General features: G+C 55.1%; 2 protein-coding genes across 5 annotated transcripts; one reads left to right on the forward strand and one right to left on the reverse strand.

Moving 5' to 3' along the window:
* Positions 1–6: 6 nt before the first annotated feature.
* On the reverse strand, positions 7–15,700 carry BORCS8 (BLOC-1 related complex subunit 8). 3 transcript variants are annotated; one of them, XM_045990972.1, is made up of 6 exons: positions 15,604–15,700; positions 12,786–12,898; positions 12,245–12,309; positions 8,507–8,617; positions 7,143–7,218; positions 7–71 (listed from the first exon to the last, which is right to left on the reverse strand). In XM_045990972.1, the coding sequence occupies exons 1-5, from the start codon at positions 15,638–15,640 to the stop codon at positions 7,185–7,187; spliced, it is 360 nt and encodes a 119-aa protein (XP_045846928.1). In that variant the 5' UTR covers positions 15,641–15,700; the 3' UTR covers positions 7–71; positions 7,143–7,184. The 3 variants fall into 3 exon arrangements, with proteins under 3 accessions (XP_045846928.1, XP_045846929.1, XP_045846927.1); XM_045990973.1 differs by lacking the exon at positions 7–71 and adding an exon at positions 5,697–6,835; XM_045990971.1 differs by lacking the exon at positions 7–71 and adding an exon at positions 5,697–6,904 and having other exon boundaries at positions 15,604–15,699.
* Positions 15,701–16,422: 722 nt separating this feature from the next.
* RFXANK (regulatory factor X associated ankyrin containing protein) lies at positions 16,423–21,564 on the forward strand. 2 transcript variants are annotated; one of them, XM_045990968.1, is made up of 9 exons: positions 16,423–16,656; positions 17,098–17,296; positions 18,622–18,701; positions 18,840–18,905; positions 19,115–19,215; positions 19,372–19,497; positions 19,882–19,948; positions 20,324–20,404; positions 21,344–21,564. In XM_045990968.1, exons 2-9 carry the CDS (start codon positions 17,106–17,108, stop codon positions 21,412–21,414), a joined length of 783 nt encoding a protein of 260 aa, XP_045846924.1. In that variant the 5' UTR covers positions 16,423–16,656; positions 17,098–17,105; the 3' UTR covers positions 21,415–21,564. The 2 variants fall into 2 exon arrangements, with proteins under 2 accessions (XP_045846924.1, XP_045846923.1); XM_045990967.1 differs by having other exon boundaries at positions 16,425–16,656; positions 17,098–17,292; positions 18,618–18,701.
* The last annotated feature ends 39 nt before the right edge of the window (positions 21,565–21,603 follow it).

The following is a 21,603-nucleotide window of genomic DNA, read 5'->3' on the forward strand; positions in this document are numbered from 1 at the left end:
GTGATGGGCAGGCACTTGGGCGTGGCCCCGCCCAGGGAGTTCTGGGGACCGGACTCAGACGCCGGAAGACGCTGAAATGAGGAGGGCGTATAATCAAGAAAGGGGACCAGGGCGGGGGCTGGATCAGACCCGCGAGACTTCCCTCGCCCTCACTGCGGGCCCTGACCTTGCTACTGTGACCCTGACGCTGATTCGGACCTGGTCTCTAGTTCGGATCACTGCTAACCCCAACCCTAGACTTATTCTAAACTGAGTGAAATACAACTTGGACCCGAGACCCTGAAGGCTCCAGGGGTGGTGCCTGGAAGCCACCACTGATCCTTGCTCTCACCCAAATGGAAGGACTGCAGAAAGTTGACTCTGGGGTCCCCGATGAGGTGCCCCTGTAGCCGGATGCTTGCTTGCTTCCTGCGTCCCCACAGGAGGGCAACAGACCCTCTGGCTAGGGGGGGCTGGCCTCCATTTGAAAGGTCAAGTGTGTGTGCAGGGGGTGTGGCTTCCAGAAGCAGACCCCAGCCCAGACCCCTGCATCCCACTTCCTCCCTGGGATCCCAGCACCACCTAGCAGGGGTCCAGGCCCAAGGAAATCAGAACAGGACTGGTGAGAGAATCAGTGCGGATAGAACTGCAGAATGAAGATGATTTTGGACTATGTAGTTCTGGAGAAATCACTGGTCTGGAGAAGGCAGAACCGCCACACACACTGACACACACACACACACACACACACACACACACACACACACACACCCCTCAAGCTCTGGGGAGTCAGTACTGGGCCAGAGGGGCCAGGGAGGCTTCCCAGAAAGGGAAGGGGGGCATTTTACTGGGCCTTGAAGCATGAATAGGAGTTTGCCAACTGGGAGAAGGGTTTTCCAAGAGGCAACACCACTTGCAAAAGTGTAGAGGCAGGGGCGCCTGGGTGGCTCAGTGGGTTAAAGCCTCTGCCTTCGGCTCAGGTCATGATCTCAGGGTCCTGGGATCGAGCCCCGCATCGGGCTCTCTGCTCCGCAGGGAGCCTGCTTCCTCCTCTCTCTCTGCCTGCCTCTCTGCCTACTTGTGATTTCTGTCTGTCAAATCAATAAAATATTAAAAAAAAAAAAAAGTGTAGAGTCAGAGAGCAGAGTGTTCTTTGATCGGGGAGATGAGGGAGATGAAGCCAGAGCAGTAGGAAGAAGCAGACTGGGCTGGACACTCAAAGAGAGGCTGGGAGATGGAGAGGAGGGGGGAGGGATTTGGGGGGGATTTGGGGCAGATAAAGTGGGAGAGCAGGTGGGTTGCAATGGCTGCCTGGTATCCACCTTCTTGGAAGATAGCAGGAGATAGCTAGACTCCTGGACTCTGTGGGGAGCATGCAGAGATGTCAGTGTGTGGGGGACACTGAGGCAGGGAACTGGGGTTCTGGAAGGCCTCTCCCCAAACCTCAATCTACCCATCTGTGACATGGGCAGTTTGGATCCCTAGTCTGGGCAAAGCTTTCATCTTTAGACATAAGCTAGGGTTCACATTGTCATAAGAATGTAGGGACCAGGGGTCCTGTCTCTGCTCCACTGGGCTGCCCCACAATGCTCCACACCAAATGCTCAGATGTCCCAAGAACACACCAGAGCCCAGGCTAGGATGGGGGCTTCTGCCTTGGCTCCAAAGCACAGAACAAGGCTTGGGGAGTGTGGAGGTGGCTGGGGAGCCCCGGGCCCCCCGAGGGCTGCTCTGTTTACCCGTGGCTGCCCGCCCGCCTCTGATGCAACAGGCAGGCTCTGGTTACGTGAGGGCAGCAGCTGGAGTAGCTCTGGGAACAGCCAGAGTGTGTCGGGAAGGGTCTGCCTGATTTGAGTTGGCTGGGTCTACCCCCATGCATCCCACCCACTGCCCCTTCCCACCACAAGAGCTCCCTCCCATGTTCCTGCCCCCGCTCACCCACCCCCTTGTTCCACACCCTCTCCCCATTCTGGCCAGTCCCACCTTTTACCATTCATCCTGTTTCCTCTAACAGCCTCTCCTTTTTGTCTTTACCCCAGTTCCTGTCCTGTACCCTCCCCCATCACTGGCTGTGTCATCCCACGTGAACCTTCGTCCCCCATCAGGGCAGTCAAAGTCTCGACCTCAGTCTTCTCAGATGAGGGGACACCCTTGGTTGCTGGGGGGGAGAAGCGAGTAGAAAGGGTCATAGAGGGGGATTTGGGGGTGGGCCTGGAGAATGGGGGATGCGGGGAGGTGGAGGTACAGGCAAGAAGACAGGATGGAGGTGGAAAAGCTGCCTCTCCCTCTTCCAGATCCCCTCCCACAATGTCAGGATGGGACAGCTTTGAAGGACCCGCCATGGCAAGTATAGTGTGACCTAATAGATAGGCCCAGAGTTAGAGAGCCTGGGTCCCCACCACAGCTCTTGTTCCCACTCACCGCGTGACCTCAAGCTGCTCACTGCGCCATGAGCCTGTTTGCTCATGTGAAAAATGCAGACAATAGCAGGCCCCTCCTCCTGGAGGCTGGAATCATCTCGGGGCCCGCCCACCTTCAATGCCCCCTCCTCCCATTTGGGGTTCTTTACCCCCATTCCTCCTCCCAGCCCAGCGCTGACCCAGGCGGTTGGGGATGTCTGTGTGTGACTCAGTTTCCCCCATTGTGGAGGCTCCCACAGGCCAGATCCCGTGTGGGGTCGTACCTCAAGGGTGTCTCCAAGGGTTTCCTGAAGAACTAAAGAGCCCTGGAGCGGGACTGAGCGATGGAGGGGCATGAGGACCAAGCTTGAGGCATGGAAAGACCTTGCTGGGGGATGTGGGTGAACTAGGAAGGAATTTCCTAGGGGTAGGGCCCTCTGGGAGTGTAGAGCAGGTCTGAAATAAAAAAACAGAATTTAGATTGGGGCTAAGGACAAAAAGTCAAAACTGAAGTCTGATTCCCATCCTGATCACTGTGGGCCAACTAGGGGCAAACCACTGCTCTCTTGTGCCTCCTTTTACCCCATCCACAGATCTGAGAGAGCCTGGGGTAGCCTCACAATTCACCCAGAGCTGAGATCCTTTTCAGGTCATCCCTACCCTCATGGGTTCTAGATTCCAGCTGGAATGCCTCATGGCACAGGGAGCTCACTGCCTCTCTCCCAGCGACCCCCACCTCCCATCTCTGGGGCTGTCCTAGGAGCAAATCCTACTGAGTCGGGGCTGGGAATGCCCACACTTCCACCTTGGCAAGGAGGGGAGACTGCCAGCACAGCCCAGGAGAACACGGGGGTTGGTACGAGATTCTGCTGGGTAATCCGACCTCATGGAACCTTAATCCACTTTCTGAAAAATGGGGGCAAGGACATATGGGGTGAAAAGGTAAAGAGGATCACAACACATCCACCAGAAACAGCCAAGAATGGGGATGACCACTTGGGAGGCCCAGGGGCCTGACCAAGTCTTTGCCTCTTGCGCCCCCTGGTGGCCAGCGGGTGTGGACGTTCTTTAGGTGGGAAGTGAGAGAGGGCCATGCAAATGAAATGCAAATAAACCAGGGACATGGGGAGCCCCCAGGCAGGGAGCTGAAGGGGTCTTCAGCCCAGTCCAGCTCTTTGAATGGAGAAGACTAGGAGATCGCACGGAGGGACCGTGGATGATGGGGAGCCCTGGGAGGGTCTGGGGGACCCCACAGCTGCGCCCGCCTAGTTCACAGCACGGAGCAGCCCACAGCAGCCCCTGGAGTATATGCAATGAACTCACTCGGCTGTCCGTCTGACCCCTAGGTCTGAAAGGGCTGGGCTTTCCTGCTCACCAGGGCATCCCCTGGGCAGGGCCTGGCCCACACAGGGCAGTCAAGGTTGGCTGGACAAATGGCTGCTTGATGGACAGGTAGAAAGACAGCTGGACAATAAGTGCCTTCAGAGTGGGCCAACAGAGGGCGAGTGACTCTGGGGGTACCACACACCAGTCAAGGCCACTAATGGGATGGCCCTAAGGATCCTCCTCGCCGCCAAAATGAGCTGGGGGCAGCGGGGAGGCAGGATGATGAAATGAGGCCCCTAATACACCCTAGAAAGGGGACAGAACTGACCCATTTCCTGGCAGTGGGAGGCAGTCCTTCTCCCACACCTCCTGTGTCCATGAACCCTGTCCTAGGCCCTCAGGCTCCTCCACAACACTGACACCCCACCAGGACCCTCTCCCCCCTAGGGTGACCCAATCCTTGCAACCCCTCTCTTCCAACCACCCACACCACCAAGGGAGGTGTGGGGATCCTCTCGGAGCAGCGGGCCTGGGACCCACCCAGACTCCACCCCCAAACGACTCCCTTCTGATCTCCCCAATATGTGGTGCTGGACACCGCACCAGTACACAGCTGGCCTCGGCAGGGGACAAACTGTGCCATGACCTTCCAGCCTTGACATTCATAGCGGTCAGTGTGGGCTCTTCTGTAGTCAACAGAAATGGACTCGGAGCAATTCTGGTGAATATGGTAAATTGCAGACTAATGAAACTGAAGAATCAAGTTTTGCTAGTGTCGGGTACAGCTGGGTCCAGGAACCCGTGAGTGTTCTTGGTCTGCCATCTGCCTAGCTCAACGACCCTCACGGGAAGATGGTGACTTTCCCATGCTTCCCAGCAAAATTCCTGGGTAAGACCTCTCACCGGGTCACACGCTCATGTCCACCCCATCACAGTGACCTGGGAGATGGAGGCTCTGATTGGCCAGGCCAGTGTCCCACGGCCACCCCCGTAATTGAAGGTGGCTTTTCCATATGGCCTGAGTCTGGGGTAGGCATTTCTGCTCAAGACAAAATGTGGGCCACGCATGCAGGCACACAAATGTCCGCCTCAGCCTGCAGAGAAGGTCCAGGCCAGTTTTTCTTGTCCAGGTGGAGAAAGAAAGGACCAGAGAGACCCAGCTCTGAGGTCCAGGTCACACAGCACCTCAGAGACAGGGCTGGGACTAAGCCAGACTGGAGTCTGCTGACCTTGTACAGCTCATGCCACCTCTTGAAGGCTCTTTTTCCATTTGTACTTACGGGTGACACCTGCCTTACAGGGCTGCCTGAAGATGAAGGATGAAAAATATGAGCCTTCCAAAAACCCCAGCACGGTGCCAGGCACACAGTGGGTGGTTGATCAGGTTTAACAGGATGGCAGTTATTGGTCTGCGGGCCTGTGGCCATGACCGCGTCCCTGATTGATGGGGGGCAGGTAGAAGTCCAGGAGCAGCAAAGCCTTGTCTCTAGACATTCACAGAGGGCCCTAGAGGCCCCGGGAAGAAGAGGAATGTGCTGGCCACACTTGCTTGGTTTTTAGTCCCTGCCGGATCCCAGACTTGTGTCCAGAGGCCCAGCTCTAGTTGGGCTGAAGGGGGAGGGTTAGGGAGAGGTGGGAGACCCTCAGGGCTGCAAGGCCACCCGGATGAGACAGCACCTGAGGCAGGAGCTTGGGTGGGACTGGGAGAAATGAAACCCAGGGCTTGGAGGGTCTGGGTATGACTCCCACTTCTGGTCAAGGGCAGTGAACCTGCCTCACCTCTCAGAGCCTGTTTCCTCTTCTGTAAAAGGGAACCGTGCGTACAGGCCCAGGACTGGAAAGGCAGGTGAAGTCAGAGGCCAGGGGAGACTAAAACTTGATCCCTGTGGGGAGTGGTGCTGGGGGGAAAGTGGGGATGAAAGACTCTGTGAGGGACAATGGGCAGCAACTCGAAGAGGAAGGGACCAGGGTCTGCAGGGACCAGGCAGGATCAGGAGGAGCCACAGAGCATTTTATTCCGAAGGCCTGCAGCAGCAGAGGACGGCAAGTGACGCGGGGTGTCGGAAGGGCAGTAGCCTTGAGGCTGGATGGTGGGGGAGGGGTACCGGGGCAAGAGATGGGAGGGGAGAGATGGTGATGTGTGAACCCAGGGCTGGTGGGCAACCTGGTGCAGGCCCCTGGGTGGGCTGCTCAGCCTCTGGGCAGCCCCTCCGGCTCCAGGCCCTCCCAGATGCCCCCTAGATGCCCCCACAGCCTACAGGAGTCCTCAGTACCCCCAGACAGAGAGCCAAACCTGGCACACAGCAGGTGTTCACTGAGTACCCTCACTGCACAGGCATGAGCTCTGCTGCCTGTTGGCCCTGGGAAGGGGCTGTGTTCGGGGGCTGTGAAGGCCCCGTTGCACCCATGCCTCCCCTACCCTCCGAGAGTACCATCACCGTGGCCGGCAAATGACCAGGGCTTTGAGAGCTACAGGAGTTAAGGGCTAGAAAGTCCCTCAGGGGCCTCCCATCTGCTGGGGTCTGTCCTCCATGGGCAAAGAATAGCATGTAGCTGGCCTTGACCAAGGGGACAACCACAAGGGGAAGCAAAAAAGACGCTGGATGAGCATGGGCACGCTGGGGCTGCCCTCTTGGCACCCGGTCCCCAGAGAAGCCTGGGCGGGCCTGCTGGGGAGGCTGGGCACAGGAGAACTAGGGCCCCAGCAGCCGACAGCACTGGTCGAGGTTCAGACATGTGAGCAAGGCCACCTCTGACTGGGCAGCCCCAGCGAACTCCGAGGAGGGCCAGATGGTGGCCTCCGGCTAAGCCCCGCCAAACTGCCCAGCAGACCCAGCCCACGCTGCAGAACTGTGAGCAGCCAGATGACTGGTGTGTCGGCCGCTAAGCTCTGGGATAGCTTGTCACGCAGCAGCAGCTGACAGCTACAACACATGGCAATGGGCAGTGCTGCCTGACGAACCACTCTGACAGGAGGGAACAGCAGAGACCAGAGAGGGGAGGGACTTCCTCAGAGTCACGCAGCAGGTCCGCAGTGGAGCAGAGATTCCTGAGCTGGGTGGGTAACAGCCATGCTGGGCTCTGCCTCAGAGAATGTGCGTGAGTAAGGCAGGCAGCTGGCATGCGGCAGGCTAGGAGAAATATGGGAACCCCTTTCTGTCTTGGCAGGTGTGGCGTGGGGTGGAGACAGGGCCTGTGGCCTGGATAAGGGACAGGGAGATGGCAGAAAGGGCATGAGGGAGAAGGGCTGATGACATCCCGAGCAGCAGAGACCTCAAGGTCCCTACGACCCTGAAGCCTCACACTGAGGAAAGTATCCTACCAGCCCCAGGGAGAAAGCCCCAGAGGTTAGACAAGCGGGTCCCTTCTGGGACACAGACAGGGTGGATTAGTTCAGAACACAGAAGACAGAGGCTCACGACCCCACTTGTCACTGACCTGAGTCAGAGGGGCCGAAGCACCTCCAAGTCTCTCCTGGGATCAGGCTGAGGAGGGCAGGGATGGTTCATCAGGGCTGGAACAAAACATGTGCAGTATCCCTGAGGCCAAGGTCAGAGCCCCTTGGGCCTGCTCAGTCAGGCTGGAGACGGGCCTGGGTCCCCCTCTAGTCCCCTAAGACCCCCGGCCTCAGCCTTCAGGGAATCCTCTATAACCATGGGCCCAGCCACCGACTTCAGAGGTCACAGTGAGGACTTGCACAGGCCCAGGCCCTTCAAAGCCACAGGGCCTGCTCAGGGAAGCGGCAGCAGTGCCTCAGCAGCTCCAGCCTCTTTCGGAAGCGCCTGCGTCTTCAGAGCGGCAGGCACAAGCAAGGCCTTCGAAAGCACTCGGCGGACCATGAGCGAAGGATCAAGAGCCATGGCCCTCCGCAGCCCTACTGTGTCCAGGGCGCCATGTGTGACACCACACAGCACACTCATCTGGACGGCTGTCACCGCCCCGTGGCAGAAGGAACACAGAAACACGCACGTGGGACTACCTCAGAGAGACGGCGACGGCGGCCACATGCCCCTTCTCACACATCCTTGGGGCTTTTTTGTTTTTGACAATTCTTGTGTCTCGGTTCTCAGAAACAGTGACGCAGATTTTTTTCCTTTCTTTCTAAACGTCTGGTGGGGGACAGGCACGCCAGAGCCCCAAACTGCAAGGGCTGGACACCTCAAAGTCGAGCTCCAGCTCATGGCACATGCCCGTGGGTTCAAATGCATGTTTATTACGTTAGCATGAAAATGAAAACAAAAACTCTTTCCCCCGGCTCAAGGACTTGAGGGTGTCTGGTCCCGGATCTGAAGCCTCCTTCAGCTCTGGAGCCCCTGCCCACCCTTGTTTCCACACTCCGGCCACACCTACCTCCTAGCCCTTCCTCCAACACCAGCTCCAGGGCCTCCGGCCTCACCCCTGTCCAACCTGGAGCACCCTCCCCGCCGCACCTCTGCACAGTCTGCAGTCCTCTGCTCCCACCTCCCTTTCCTTCCTGCAGGCATGTGAAGTGCTCTTGTCTGCTCTGTGTTTACACAGTCGCTGTGTGCCTCCCCGTGAGACCACGAGCACGCAGGTGTTGGTCACTGCCGTGTCCCGTCCCCAGCCCGGCGCCGGGCCCACAGCAGAGCTCAGGACGAGAAGCTGAGTGGCTGAACTGTCCCCGCTACAGTTGCCAAAGGACAGGAGCAAGCCACCAGACACCATGAGATGAGGAAAGGGAGCTGTCGGAGGAGCAAGAAGCGGCAGGTCCCGGCTGAGCAGCAAAGGTCCTCACAGCGAGGAGGCTGAGGGCAGCAGGAGCAGGTGGTCCCCAGAGCTACCTGTGGCCCTGGGCGGTGGCATTCATGTGGTCCCGGATGCTGATGGCCTGTTTGAGAAGACCCTCCACGCTGCGGAAGTAGAGGCTGCTGTCCACCAGGTTCTTCACGGCGCTGAAACGGGAGGACGGACTGGTCGGTACCACGCCTGCCATACCCTCCCTGTCCCAGAGGTTCATGGGGGGCCCACAGGGGCTCAGGGCCCAGCAGGCACCCTGAGGATTCAGGCACCTCCTCCCCAAGGGCTCATCGTGGCCTTCGAGTTTCAATTTTCCTGCCCTGCCTAGACGGCATCCATCCAATAGAACACATGATGGCTAGATGCAACTTTTAAGTTTTTATTTATTTATTCACTTAAGTCATCTCTACACCCCGCATGGGGCTCAGACTCATGACCCTGGGATCAAGGGTTGAATGCTCTTCCGACGGAGGCAGCCAGGTATCCCTAGATGCACCTTTTACATGCCTGCTGCCAGGTCACCTAATGGTTTTGTTTGGCTGAAGATTTTATTTATTTGAGAGAGCGTGTGTGCTTGAGAGAGAGAACGCACAAGTAGGGGGAATGGCAGAGAGAGAGAGAGAGAGAGAAAGAAGCAGGCTCCCCACTGAGCAAAGATCCTGATGTGGGGCTTGATCCCAAGATCCCAGGATCATGACCTGAGCCAAAGGGAGACGCTTAATCAACTGAGCCCCCAACCGACTGAGCCCCCCAGCCGCCCCAGATCATCTAATGTTTTGAAGAAGCTATAAGCCTGTAAAGATGGCCTCAAAGACAGCTTAGCTTTCCTCTCTGATAACCTATTCCTGCCTCTGAAGGAAGCTTTATCAACTCAACTATGAAAAGCTCTGGAGGTGCACCTGGGTGGCTCAGTGGGTTAAAGCCTCTGCCTTCGGCTCAGGTCATGATCCTAGGGTCCTGGGATCGAGCCCCGCATCGGGCTCTCTGCTTAGCAGGGAGCCTGCTTCCCCCCTCCCTCTCTCTGCCTACTTATGATCTCTGTCTGTCAAATAAATAAAAAGTCTTTAAAAAAAAAAAAAAGAAGAAAAGAAAAGCTCTGGAGGTTGAGTTTGGAGGGAACTAGAATAATTCACCACCAAATGCGGGTGGGGGGGGGCGCCACGGCAAAGCTGTGCTAACCGCATATTGGTGCCACACTGAGGAATGTCTAAGGAAAGTGGCCCTTCCGAAAGCACTGCAGGAAAATATTTACCAGGCCACTCAGGGCCTTGCTGATGCTAGCAAGTCACCAGCATAACAGCTGCAGGAAAAATGAAAAGTGTCTTTTTAAAACTCTTCTATTAAAGACAAAGAAATCACTTCCATTTGTTATCAGTCAGGGACCTGCTGGAAACTGGCCAGGAGATCAAAGCCAGGGGTGGGGTGGGGGGTGGCAGGGGTGAAGGGGCGGGTAGTGGGGAAGGAAGAAACCTTGGCCGACACCTGCTGTTAGCTTGCTCATCTTAGCACCACCAAACGCGGTCAGCTCTAGTGTTTGCCCACCTTGATAAAAAACTTTCCATTGTAAGTTCCCTACTGAATAGTTTACCCCAATTCGGTATCTTTAAATTTCACACCAACTGTTAACACTGCGTAAAGCATTCGAACAACTAGAAGATAAGGGCTCCTTTCACATCCCCAAAGGAAACCTGGTCTCTTAGCAGAGAGAAATTCACATCTTCCTCAAGAGAAGCACTCAGAGTTCTCCAGCCTCCTGTCTAGCTCAGCATGGCCTGGTGGAACTTTCTGGAACATCTTTATCCACTGACTTGGCTGCTAAGCAGTTAAAATATGATTATGTGAGACAGAGGGGCTGTATCTTTTATTTCATTTTGCTGCATTAAAATCTGAGTGTGAACAGTCCCCCAGAGCCCAGACTCCTGTGCTGAATGGGGCGGCTAGAAGAACCGGGAGAAAGTACAGATTCTAATGTGTTCCTCCTCGTGGCTGTCCAGGAGCGGTCTGGCAGCTGTTTGGCGGACGTGAGAGAGAAACTCCTCTACTTCTTGACTACTCTTCCTTGAGCTAATCAAGGAGGGTGTTTGAGGCCATCAGCCTCAAGAAGATGCCATCTGTCTGGGCTGCCTTCTGTCCCAGCGGAGTTGTCCAGGCTGCTAATGGCTGAACACGCAGCTCAGTACCCCTGGCAGCAGGACTGACTGTCAAGGAGCCTTCGCAGGAACAAGCAGGCCAAGCCCGTGGTGCCACAGATGAGAACGGCTGGAGTTTCTGGCCTCCACCAAAATGACTTAGCCAACACAAGGGACAAGCAGCACTTCTAAATAAAACTGCCGGGATGCCGACGCAGACAGAACAAGCCAGGCCATTAAACATAGTCAGGGGAACCAACAGAAGAGCGGGAGGCGAGACCTGCAAAGGAGCAAGGATGGCAAGGAACACTGCCTGCCAGTTTTGGCTCTCTCACATATCCTTCCCTTGGGGAGGGGGCAGGGATCTGAAGATTTAGCCAAAGCTAAACACAGAATAGGAAGAATGAGATTCGGTGGTCCACCCACGTTCACAGCAGCGCTCTCCACAGAAGCTAAAGCATGGGCGCCACCTGGAAGTCCATCGCCAGACGCCGACGACACGGTGCCTCCACGCAGTGGGATACCACCTGGCCTTCAAGAGGAAGGACATTCTGACTCAGGCTGTCGCATGGGTAGACCCGGGGGACAGCACATGGAAGGACAGGAGAGGACACGAAAAGACAAATCCTGGAAGGCTCTATTTATGTGAGGTCCCTCGAATGGCCAGATTCATAACCAGGAAACAGAATGGTGGGGGCCAGGGGCTAGGAGAGCGGGGGAGGGGGGTTAGGGTTGAATGAGGAGTTTCAGATTTGCAAGACGAAAAAAATTCTGGAAATGGACGGTGGGGACAGCTGCACAGCATTACGAATGTATTTAATACCACTGAACTGTACACTTAAAAATGGTCGAGGTGATACATTTTGTGTGTATGTTACACAGTAAAAATAAACTGGAGGAGCGCCTCGCTGGCTCACTCAGTGGAGCCTGGGGCTCTTGATCTCAGGGTTGTGAGTTCAAGCCCCACACTGGGTGTGGAGCCTACTTAAAAATTAAAAAAAAAAAAAATTGGAAAGAAATAAAAATTTAAGGGGCGCCTGGGTTGCTCAGTCTGCTAAGCATTTGCCTTCAGCTCAGGTCATGATCCCAGAGTCCTGGCACCAAGCCCCACACTGGGCTCCCTGCTTGGCAGGGAGTCTGTTTTTCCCTCTCCACCTGCCCCCCCCCATCCCCACTTGTGCTCTCTCTCTCTCTCAAATAAATAAGGAAATCCTTAAAAAATAAGTAAATAAAAATAAAAATTTAAAAATAAACAGCCATATTTGTGCTTTGGCTCTCCCCACAAGCTGCTGTTCACCCCACTAGCCAGTCTGTGGTCCTGGCTGTGGCAGGGAAATGCCCCTTGAGGCCTTGGCTCCCTGGCCCAGGTAACACCTCCCTGAAACCGTTACCACCCTGTGCCACATGGGGAGGGACTCGACTCCGGAAGCAACCCGTCTGAGGCACATGTGGGTTGGGGCGATGGTGAGAGGAACCTGCCTGGGCTGGAACCTGCTGTGTGGCCGGGTAAGCTGAGATCCACATGCCCCAACTCAGGTGCATTCAGCAGGGCAAGATTCACTGGGCAGATGGCTGTGATACACCTGAATGCCCAAGAGGTGACCCCGGGGCACAGTGGGACCAGCCCGGGAGTGGGGAGGCCACCTCGCTCACCTGCAGGCATACTCCACTGTGTAAATGGCTCCCTGGCTCTGCTCCTCCCACCGCTGCATGTCGGCCTGTGGGGGATGGGAAGCTGTTAACAAGAGGACTCCCACCTCCATCCTCCTAGTTCTCTGGGATGGAGCACCTGATCACCCATCACCATGGCCACAGAGACCAGCCCCCTCCATCCCGATCTTTCCTCCTTCAGATCCCCTGCCCCACCAGTCTGGGCTTTCTGTGAACACCTGGCTACCGTGCTTTGGGGCCTTTGCTCTGGCTGTTCCCTCTGCCCAGCACATCTTTCCCTCGGGTCCACGAGCAGCTGCCTCCTCCCTTCTCACCACACAGGTCACAACTAATGCACATCCTGCTGCCCCCTTCTTCTAAGTCTGTCCACCCAAGGCCCCAACCTGTCTCAGTGACCTTATGCCTCCTTGCCGGTGTCCCAGCCTTGACTCCTCCCCCCAAAGCCCCTACTCCACAGAGCAGGTCACGGCTCATGACATGAGGACTCTCAGGGAGGACAGGGGCAGGAGCAACTGGGGCTCACCTTATGCTGGGCCAGCTCGGGCAGAGAGCGGCGCACATGCTCCTGCAGCCGGTATAGGGCCACAGACGGCTCGTTGGCCAGGACATAGACGCTCTCAGTGAACTTGTCTGTGACTGGATCAGGAATCGACAGTTGGGGGTAGGAGTTGGCGGGGCGGTGGGGGGCGGGGGGGTGGTGGTGGTGGCAGAACAAGGGGAAGGGTAGGGAGACACAAGGAGACAAAGAGTAAGACTCTTGACTGCTTAATCCATGAATCCAGCTAGAGCAGGGACTGTCCAGGAGCTGGGCCACCTGTGGCCCCAGGGATAGGTTGTAGGAGATGGTCACAAAACGGCCTCAATTAATCATGATGCTAACACATCCAGGGCACTCACGATCTTTCCCCACCCAAGCCTGCTTCTGTCCACTTGGACCCCCTCACATTCCTTTTATCCCAAGGAATGAATCTGAGATTCTTCTTCAGAGGAACCCACCAGTTACTGCATCTGAAAATGCCTGAATGCTTAGATCCCTGGATGGCCTTCAGTCATGACTGACCGTGAAAGGGTATTAAATCATGCCCCATGCCTTCTGCTGGGACAACGTACAACTCATCCTTCTGAGTTCTCCTGAAGGATCAGGCTGAGAATTTTACCTGACATCACTTCTTGCTCACCTTCCTCCCTATCCTGTTTCCCCCTTCCCTCATTCCTTCTTTTTTTTTTTTAAAGATTATTTATTTATTTATTGGACAGACAGAGATCACAAGTAGGCAGAGAGGCAGGCAGAGAGAGAGGAGGAAGCAGGCTCCCGGCTGAGCAGAGAGCCCGATGTGGGGCTCGATCCCAGGACCCTGGGATCATGACCCGAGCCGAAGGCAGAGGCTTTAACCCACTGAGCCACCCAAGTGCCCCTCCCTCTTTCCTTCTTACACTACACCACACCCACTGGTCTGGGTATGGCCACCTCCCACCTGGATACCAGGTTCAGTCAGCTCCTCTCTGGTCTCCCAGCTCCCCCTCTGCCAACAGTCTGATCTCCACACCAACAGATGGAGTAAGCATCTAATGAACATATCAAGTATGTCCCTCCCTTGTCTGAAATCCTCCCATGGCTCCCATCTGCCACAGCATAAAATCACCTAACTTACTATGATCCATAATGCTCTGTATATTCTGCCTGCTGTTGACCTCCCTGCCCTCCCCACCCTCCACCCATGGTGCAATGGCCTCCCGGCTGTTCCTTGAACACTGCCAGGACTGTCCAAAAGAACTTTCAGAGATGATAGAAAGGTTCTATAATCTATAATTGTCCAATAATGTAGCCACTAGGCACATACGGCTACTGAGCACTTGAAATGTGGCTAATATGACTCACAAACTGAATCTTACTTTATTATTTTTAAATTTTAATTCCAGTATAGATCACATACAGTTTTATATCAGTTTCAGGTGTACTAATGCAGTGATTCAACAATTCTATACATTACTCGGTGCCCACCCTATGAAGTTTAAATTTTACCTAATTTCAGTTAAATTAAATACCCACAAATATTGTGTGACCAGGAGTTGCTGTACTGCTGCACAGCTCTGAACACTTTGCCACCTCAGCACCTTTGCATCTGTTGTTCTGCCACTGACTCGCCCTTCCCTCACTGGCTGGCCTCTCTTCACCCCTTCTGTCCCAGATCAAATGTCACCTTCTCCGCAAGGCCTTCCCTCATCAGCCAGCTTAGTCTGATGTACCTTCCACCTCATTCTCAACCTCAACACCTTGCTCATTTTCGTCCACTTAAATTCTCATTCTTTATTAGCTTATATGTTTACAGAAAAAAAAAAAAAGTCAAAGCTTGGACTCTGGAGGGCAGGGGCTTCTCTGAGCCTCAGTTTCCTCATCTGTAAAATGGAGCGTTAATAGCACCCACCTTGAGGTTTGTTACGGAGATGGACCCCTTGCTATTGCCCAGTATAATGTGCTAGATGAGAGAACCCCGATGTGTGTGTGGGAGGGGGGGGAGTCAAGGAAGGCTGTGCATGAGTCTGGCTAGTGGCAGTCCGTCTAGCTAACTACTGCGTGCGCCCTCAGAAGGGCACAGCCCATCCTGCCATCTCCAAACTGTACCTACTCTCATCTTCCTAGCCCTCCTCGTTTTGAAAATGAGAACAGCTTACCCTTTGGTGTTGTTCCAAATGAAATGTACTTGTGCCTTCTAAATAATTATTAAAAAGACGTGTGTAGGCGCGCCTGGGTGGCTCAGTGGGGTAAGCCTCTGCCTTCCGGTCGGGTCACGATCTTGGGGTCCTGGGATCCAGCCCCGCATCAGGCTCTCTGCTCAGCGGGGAGCCTGCTTCCCACCCTCTCCCTGCCTGCCTTGCCTAACTTGTGATCTCTCTGTCAAATAAATAAGATCTTTTTTTTTAAGTGTGTAAGAAAATAACAAAAACCTTTGTGACTTAAAAATCGTTTTTAGCACTTTGTAATTTGTAAACACGTGACTCACAAATATTTTAATGTAAACCTAGACAAAAGCGTAAACGCATTAGGGAATAATACGCACGACTGCCAAGTCCCAGGCGTTCTTCCAATGCATTACAAATACCAGGTCATTGAATTCTCACAACAAACCTATGGGGGGCCGGGAGAGACTATTATACACCCCGTTTTACAGATAACAAAACCGAGGGACGGAGACTTTCTAAAGGTTTTAAAAAACTAGTCATCGGCCAAGCCAGGGTTCAATGGTAGTTCAATCAGTTCCCCCGCATGCTCCCTCCAAGCCACTGCCCCCTTCTTCCCTCTGTCGGGTCACCCTGCCGTCCAGCCCAGGGCTCCGCACCACCTTTCTTTCCCTTGAGCTGCATCTCCGGTTCCTCCATAGCTACAGCTGACCGTCCCGAAGACCGGAAGCGGAAGTCCGGCGCTGGGGAAGTATACTTAAACCTCCCTCCTCCCCGTGAAACCAGACGCTATGCCACTCTAGTTCCGGTGTCAATGGGCCTGCGTTCCCCAGTCCTCCCTGTAGCCAGGCTGGAAAGAAGCCCTGAGTGAAAGACTGGGGAAGGAGGCACACCGGTGGGCGGGTGAGGAAGGGGCGAAGACCCCCTGAAGCCCCAGAAGGGACACCCAGACAGGGAGGGGCAAGGGTGCCCTCCCTTCCCGAACTCCCTTTTCCGGGGGCAGACGGATTGGAGAAACGCTCCAGAAATTGCCCACTTCGGGCTGTATAAACGGTCCTTCTGTATCCTTTTTGCTGCCATCAGATTCTTACAAATGCTCGTAAGCCCCCAGGACGCAAAGAGGGCATTGTTGTGGACGGGTGCAACGGTTTGTCGCCCCTTTAAATCCCTGACGCCCCGACTGCTCCCCGCCCACCGCCTTCCGACCGGAGAAAGCCCCACCCATCCGGCCTCAACTGGAGCCTAACGGCGAGCTCCGGAAAGACCTGTGGGCGGAGCTGGGAAAGAGTGACGGAATACAGGCGCAATGAAATCCTCGGAGCCCTCTGAGGCTCCACCCATCCCTCCTGACCCGGCCGGGCTCTCTCCGGAGTTGCCGGGGCAAGAACGCGCAAGCGCAACAGAACTGCTCGGGCCCCCAGCGGAAACCACGCCCCTCCCTTAAGCCTTAAAGGGCCAGGAGCAGTTTCTGCTCTCGCCTTTAGGCACTTTTGGGGAGGCAGGGTGCGCAGGCGCAGTGGGGAACTCTGGGGTGGGGGTAGCGGTCGTGTATCAAGTTGCTCCCCGTCCGGGCAGAAGAAACGGGGACGCTGAGGGTCCAGGCTCCAGCTTGCTCCCTCCTGTATCAGTTGGAGGAGAAAAGTTTGTGAATTGGGCCCCCAAGTTTTGGGGGACCTGGGCTTGCGGCGTGGGGTGACAGAGGAGGCTCGTTAGAGGTGAGTGGACCCCTTGGATCTCTTTGGGAAGGGCCGGTGGGGATGGGACCAATCACATCTTTGTTGAACACTCACTCGTTCCAGGGACCCCCCCAAATAACTACAGGGAATGTTTATTAAGCTCTGCCCGTGTGTCAGGCCCCCAGCTTAGCTGTTTACAAGTATGATTTTGACATCACTTCCCTATTTTATGAGGCAACTGAGGCTCAGAGAAGTTAAATCATGTGCCCGGGCCTATTAAGTGGAGGGATTTGGACCCAGAGGGTTGACTCCATTTTTAAGTTAAGCATGTTATATGTGTCCTGGTTTGGGGGGGGTGGAGGAGTGGACCTGAAAGCAGTTTAGCCACCCTCGCTGTGCAAGGCTGGGTATGCTGTTGGTGTCTGCTCAGTAGGAGTTGTTGATAATTATTGTTCTCTCCCCTTTTGGTGCTTCTTCCAGCTTCCCCCATGGAGCCCACCCAGCCTGCAGAAGACCTCGGTGTGACCCAGCAGCTTCCCATCCCAGAATTTGGGGACCCTGAAGATCCTGGGGATGAGGCCCCCGATGGCTCAGACACTGTGGTGCTCAGTCTTTTCCCCTGCACTCTGGAGCCTGGGAATCCTGAACCGGACGCTGGTGCCTCCTCACCTCAGGGTAGGTGGGATATTTCCCCTGGACTCGTGCCTCTGGTATGCAAGGACAGTGGAATGTCAGGCCCCAGATAGGACCTCTGTCTTTGTGTTTCTCTGCCTAGCATGTGTCTTCCCTCTCCACCCAGTGAGAGATTGCTTTTACATGTACATAGACACACACACACACATGAATATATATGTATATATGATGCTTAAATCCACATAACATAAAAGTTACTATTTTAAGGAGACTTGCAAACAATTCAGTGGTAGTAAGTACTTTCACAATGTGGGTAACCCCCCATCTCTTGTTACAGACCATTTCCATCACCCCAAAAGGGAACCCTATTCCCATTAGTAGTCACCCCCCATCCCTCCTCCCCTGCCTCCCTCAACCACTAATCTACTTTCTGTCTCTAGGGACTTGCGTGTTCTGGACATTTCACATAAATGAATCATACAACATGTCTTTTGTGTCTCACTTCTTTTGCTCAGCATGATGGTTTTTTGTTTTAAGTTTTGTTTATCTAATCTCTACCTGGGGCTCAAACCCACGAGCCCGAGATCAAGAGTCACGCGCTTCTCCAACCGAGCCAGCCTGGCAGCCCTCAACATGATGGTTTTTGAGGTTCGTTCGCATTACAGCATGTCAGTGCTTCATTCCTTTTTCTGACCTGGTAACAGTCCCTTCCAGACCACATTCTGTTTATCCGTTCACCCACTGATGGACACTAGGGTTGTTCCTCTTTTGGCGATCGTGACTACTGTTGCTGTACACGTTGGTGTACAAGTTTTTGTCTGAGCCGTTGATTTCAACTCTTAGGGCTAGATACCTAGAAGTGGTATTGCTGGGTCAGATGGTGATTCTGTTGACCCTGTAACGGACCCAAGGACTTCTTTGGACTGGAATCCTAGAACATGTCGAATTCAGTACCTCCTGGGGCCTTGGTCCCCGCTTCTCACGCCTCTTCCCAGCACTGGTTTCTTCAACTGACCAAGCTCTCTGTTGCTCTGTTGGTATCCCCTCCTCGGAGTGGCCTTCCCTGACCACCTTGTCTAAAAGGGACTCACTCCCTGCCCTCCCCTCTTTCCGCTCTTCCACCTCTTTCTCATAGCTCCTGAACACCTATTTCTCTATTCTGTCCCCTCCTTGAGGGCAGGGACTGTCTCGTCTGCCCAGTATATCACCAGGTGGAGAGGAGAAAGGCTCATCTGGGTATCCAGGAGGGCAGAGTGAGTGAACAATAGTGTGAGGCACCGTCTTTGGTAGCTCCAGGCACCCAAGGGCTTGTCTGAGGCCCCAGAGACATACTGAGGGGAAACCGAGGCCCTTCCTCTCTGTTCCAGGCAGCAGCTCCCTGAAGCATTCCACAACCCTCACCAACCGGCAGCGGGGGAATGAGGTTTCTGCCCTGCCGGCCACCCTGGACTGTAAGTGGGCCTGTAGTCCCCCAGCCTCCCTAAGTAGTAGGAATAGCGGGGGCTGAGGGGAGCAACTTCGGGTGGGGTAAACAGAGGCACGGAGTGGGGACGGGACGGGTGAGGACTCTGCCTCTCTCTGGCCCCTAGCCCTGTCCATCCACCAGCTCGCAGCCCAGGGGGAGCTGAGCCAGCTGAAGGAACATCTGAGGAAAGGTGTGTGTCCACATGAGTCCGCTGTTGTGTCTATACCTGTCCTGACCACATGTGCTGGGGTAGGCCTGTGGGTACCGAAAGGACCTGAGTGTCCGCATGTGTCACTCCCGCTCCCGTCTGACCCCAGCCACCCGCCCCATCCCTGCTCCCGCCCCACTAGGGAGAGTGGGCAGGGGTGCATCCCAGTGGTACCACCCCCCTCCTGCCAGGCGACAACCTCATCAACAAGCCGGACGAGCATGGCTTCACCCCCCTCATCTGGGCCTCCGCCTTTGGAGAAATCGAGACTGTCCGCTTCTTGCTCGAGTGGGTGCGTCCCAGCCCAGCTCGGGGCTTCCCAGAGACTGGAGGGTGGGCCGAGGTCTGAGTCTGCTGGTGCCCTGTCTGGAAGATGGGGCTGCTATAGGTACTCCCTCCCCCACCCCTCCCATCACCACTCCCTCTGCTCCCCACCCCACCACTGCAGGGTGCAGACCCCCACCTCCTGGCCAAGGAGCGGGAAAGTGCCCTGTCACTGGCCAGCATGGGCGGCTACACAGACATCGTAGGGCTGCTACTCGAGCGTGATGTGGACATCAACATCTATGACTGGGTGAGGCACCGCCCACCAGCCCTGGGTACCTTGCAGGGTACCAGGCCTGTTCTAGGTGTTTAGAACACAAGACAGACCCATCCATGACTTCGCAGAGCTCCTAGTTTTAGGGGAGGGAAGACGACACATAAACAGTCATCTGAATTACAGTGAATAACACTGTTAATAACAGACACACAGGCAACTCCAAGAGCCCAGAGGTAGCCTATATAGCCAAGGGAAGTCAAGGAGGGCTTCCTGGAAGAAGGGGTATTTAAGCTGAGACCCAAAGGCAGGAATTAGACCAGGTGATGAATAGGAGGAGGAACCACATTAAATTAGAGGGTTGGGGGTGTTGTGGCAAACTGGAAAAGACAGAATGTTGGTTGCCCTTGCCCTTGACAGAATGGAGGGACACCACTGCTGTACGCCGTGCGTGGGAACCATGTGAAGTGCGTAGAAGCCTTGCTGGGTAAGTGGGAGTAACAGCTGGCCCCACAGGAATCCTGAGGACCAGGGAGGGGTCCAAGCTGATCAAGCAGCTCTTGGGATGGGTGGTCACGATCTGCTTTTCCCAGAGGACCGATTTGGGAACAGGAGATGGTGGGATGGTATGGGGGTCTGGCTGACAGGTTGAACACCCGTACCCTCCGTGCCTCAGGGACCCTGGAGGTGAGGATGCTGTTGGCCGCATTCTTTGGAGAGCCCAGGTTCTCCTCCAGGCCCACATGGGCAAACAGCAGGCCTGTGGCTGTACTGTGAGGGATCCCTGGATCTCCCAAGTCTCCATGCCCCATTCTGGGCTCCCAGTATCCCCCCTTCTCGTAGCACCTGCTTTGCTTTGCAGCCCGAGGAGCTGATCTCACCACTGAGGCTGACTCTGGCTATACCCCAATGGATCTTGCTGTGGCCCTAGGATATCGGAAAGGTCAGCCTGAGACATGGGGCGGTAACAGTGTGCTGTACGCAGGGTGACCGTAGAGGGGTACACAGGACATCTCTCTTGGATATGTCAGATGCTAGCAGTGAGAGCATTCATGTTAGCAAACATCTAGTGCCACTGTGTACCTGGCCTGGGCACGAGCAGGAGGCCGACGTGGGTCAGCGACTGGGTTCATCATGGGATACACACAGGTACTGGGAGGCCCACAGGAAGCCCTGGCCCAGCCCCATGATAGGTGGGGGGCAGGGAGGGCTGCCTGGAGGTCTGACAGGAGGGAAGATGGTGTCCAGGCTGGAGGAACAGTACATGCAGAGGCCTGGCAGGATGAGAATACCAAGGAGGGGCTGGGCCACAGGGCACAGGCTCACTGAGGCCAGCCCTCTCCATGGCAGGAGGTGGGTGTGAGCAGGACCATAGACAGACCCCAGTTTGATTTTCTACTTCCCCCTTCAGCTTCCCCATCTCCAAAATGGAGAGATCCTACCAGAACCAACCCCTTGGGGTCATGGAAGGATTCCTTTGAGATTTATCCCATTTGGGACAGAAATCATTCCTCATGGTCCTTCTCATTCTTTAGTAAAAGTCACAAGTCACCAATTTTGTTTGGTAAAGATTATTTTTATGACCCTAAAAAGCCTCCCAAAGTGCATTTCTACAAACCATGGGGAAGTTGAGTTTCCTGGCTTGGGTGCCTCCGTTTTCCCAGCTGTACTCTGCAAAGAAGAGTGTGGGTTTCCCCATGTATGAAGCAGAGCATCCATCCATGTCCCAGGGCTTGGAGATCCCTGTCTGTCCCCTGAGAGGCAGGTGCAGTTCTCCCGGTGGGAAAACCCAGCTCATCCCCCAGGAAAGTGTATAATTTGGCTGGTGCCTCTGCAGCCTCCACTGGACTCACGGCCCACATCTCCCCTGTCCTGTTTCCAGTGCAACAGGTTATCGAGAACCACATCCTCAAACTCTTCCAGAGCAACCTGGTGCCCGCAGATCCTGAGTGAAGACTGCCTGCCGGGCACTCAGATACTCAGGGAACAAAATAGTTGACCCAGAGCTGGGGAAACCCAGAACTGGCTTCAAAGGCAGCTCCTGAACGGACAGCGGGAGGGGATCCTTCCCAAGAGGAACCAATAAACCTTCTGTGTGCGTAACTTGAAGGGCTTTACTGTGCTTCCCCAGGGACCTTCTGG

Source organism: Meles meles, chromosome 20, assembly GCF_922984935.1.
Source record: "Meles meles chromosome 20, mMelMel3.1 paternal haplotype, whole genome shotgun sequence".
Classification (NCBI taxonomy): Eukaryota; Metazoa; Chordata; class Mammalia; order Carnivora; family Mustelidae; genus Meles; species Meles meles.

Bases quoted from the DNA above. Each gene is read 5' to 3' on its own strand.
- BORCS8 (XM_045990972.1), bottom strand. From the start codon at position 15,640: ATGGAGGAACCGGAGATGCAGCTCAAGGGAAAGAAAG. The intron at 12,899-15,603 runs GTGGTGCGGAGC...TTCCTGATCCAG, and splicing joins GCAGCTCAAGGGAAAGAAAG to TCACAGACAAGTTCACTGAG. The intron at 12,310-12,785 runs GTGAGCCCCAGT...CATCCCCCACAG, and splicing joins CCGAGCTGGCCCAGCATAAG to GCCGACATGCAGCGGTGGGA.
- RFXANK (XM_045990968.1), top strand. From the start codon at position 17,106: ATGGAGCCCACCCAGCCTGCAGAAGACCTCGGTGTGACCCAGCAGCTT. The intron at 18,702-18,839 runs GTAAGTGGGCCT...TCTGGCCCCTAG, and splicing joins CCTGCCGGCCACCCTGGACT to CCCTGTCCATCCACCAGCTC. The intron at 20,405-21,343 runs GTCAGCCTGAGA...TCCTGTTTCCAG, and splicing joins GGCCCTAGGATATCGGAAAG to TGCAACAGGTTATCGAGAAC.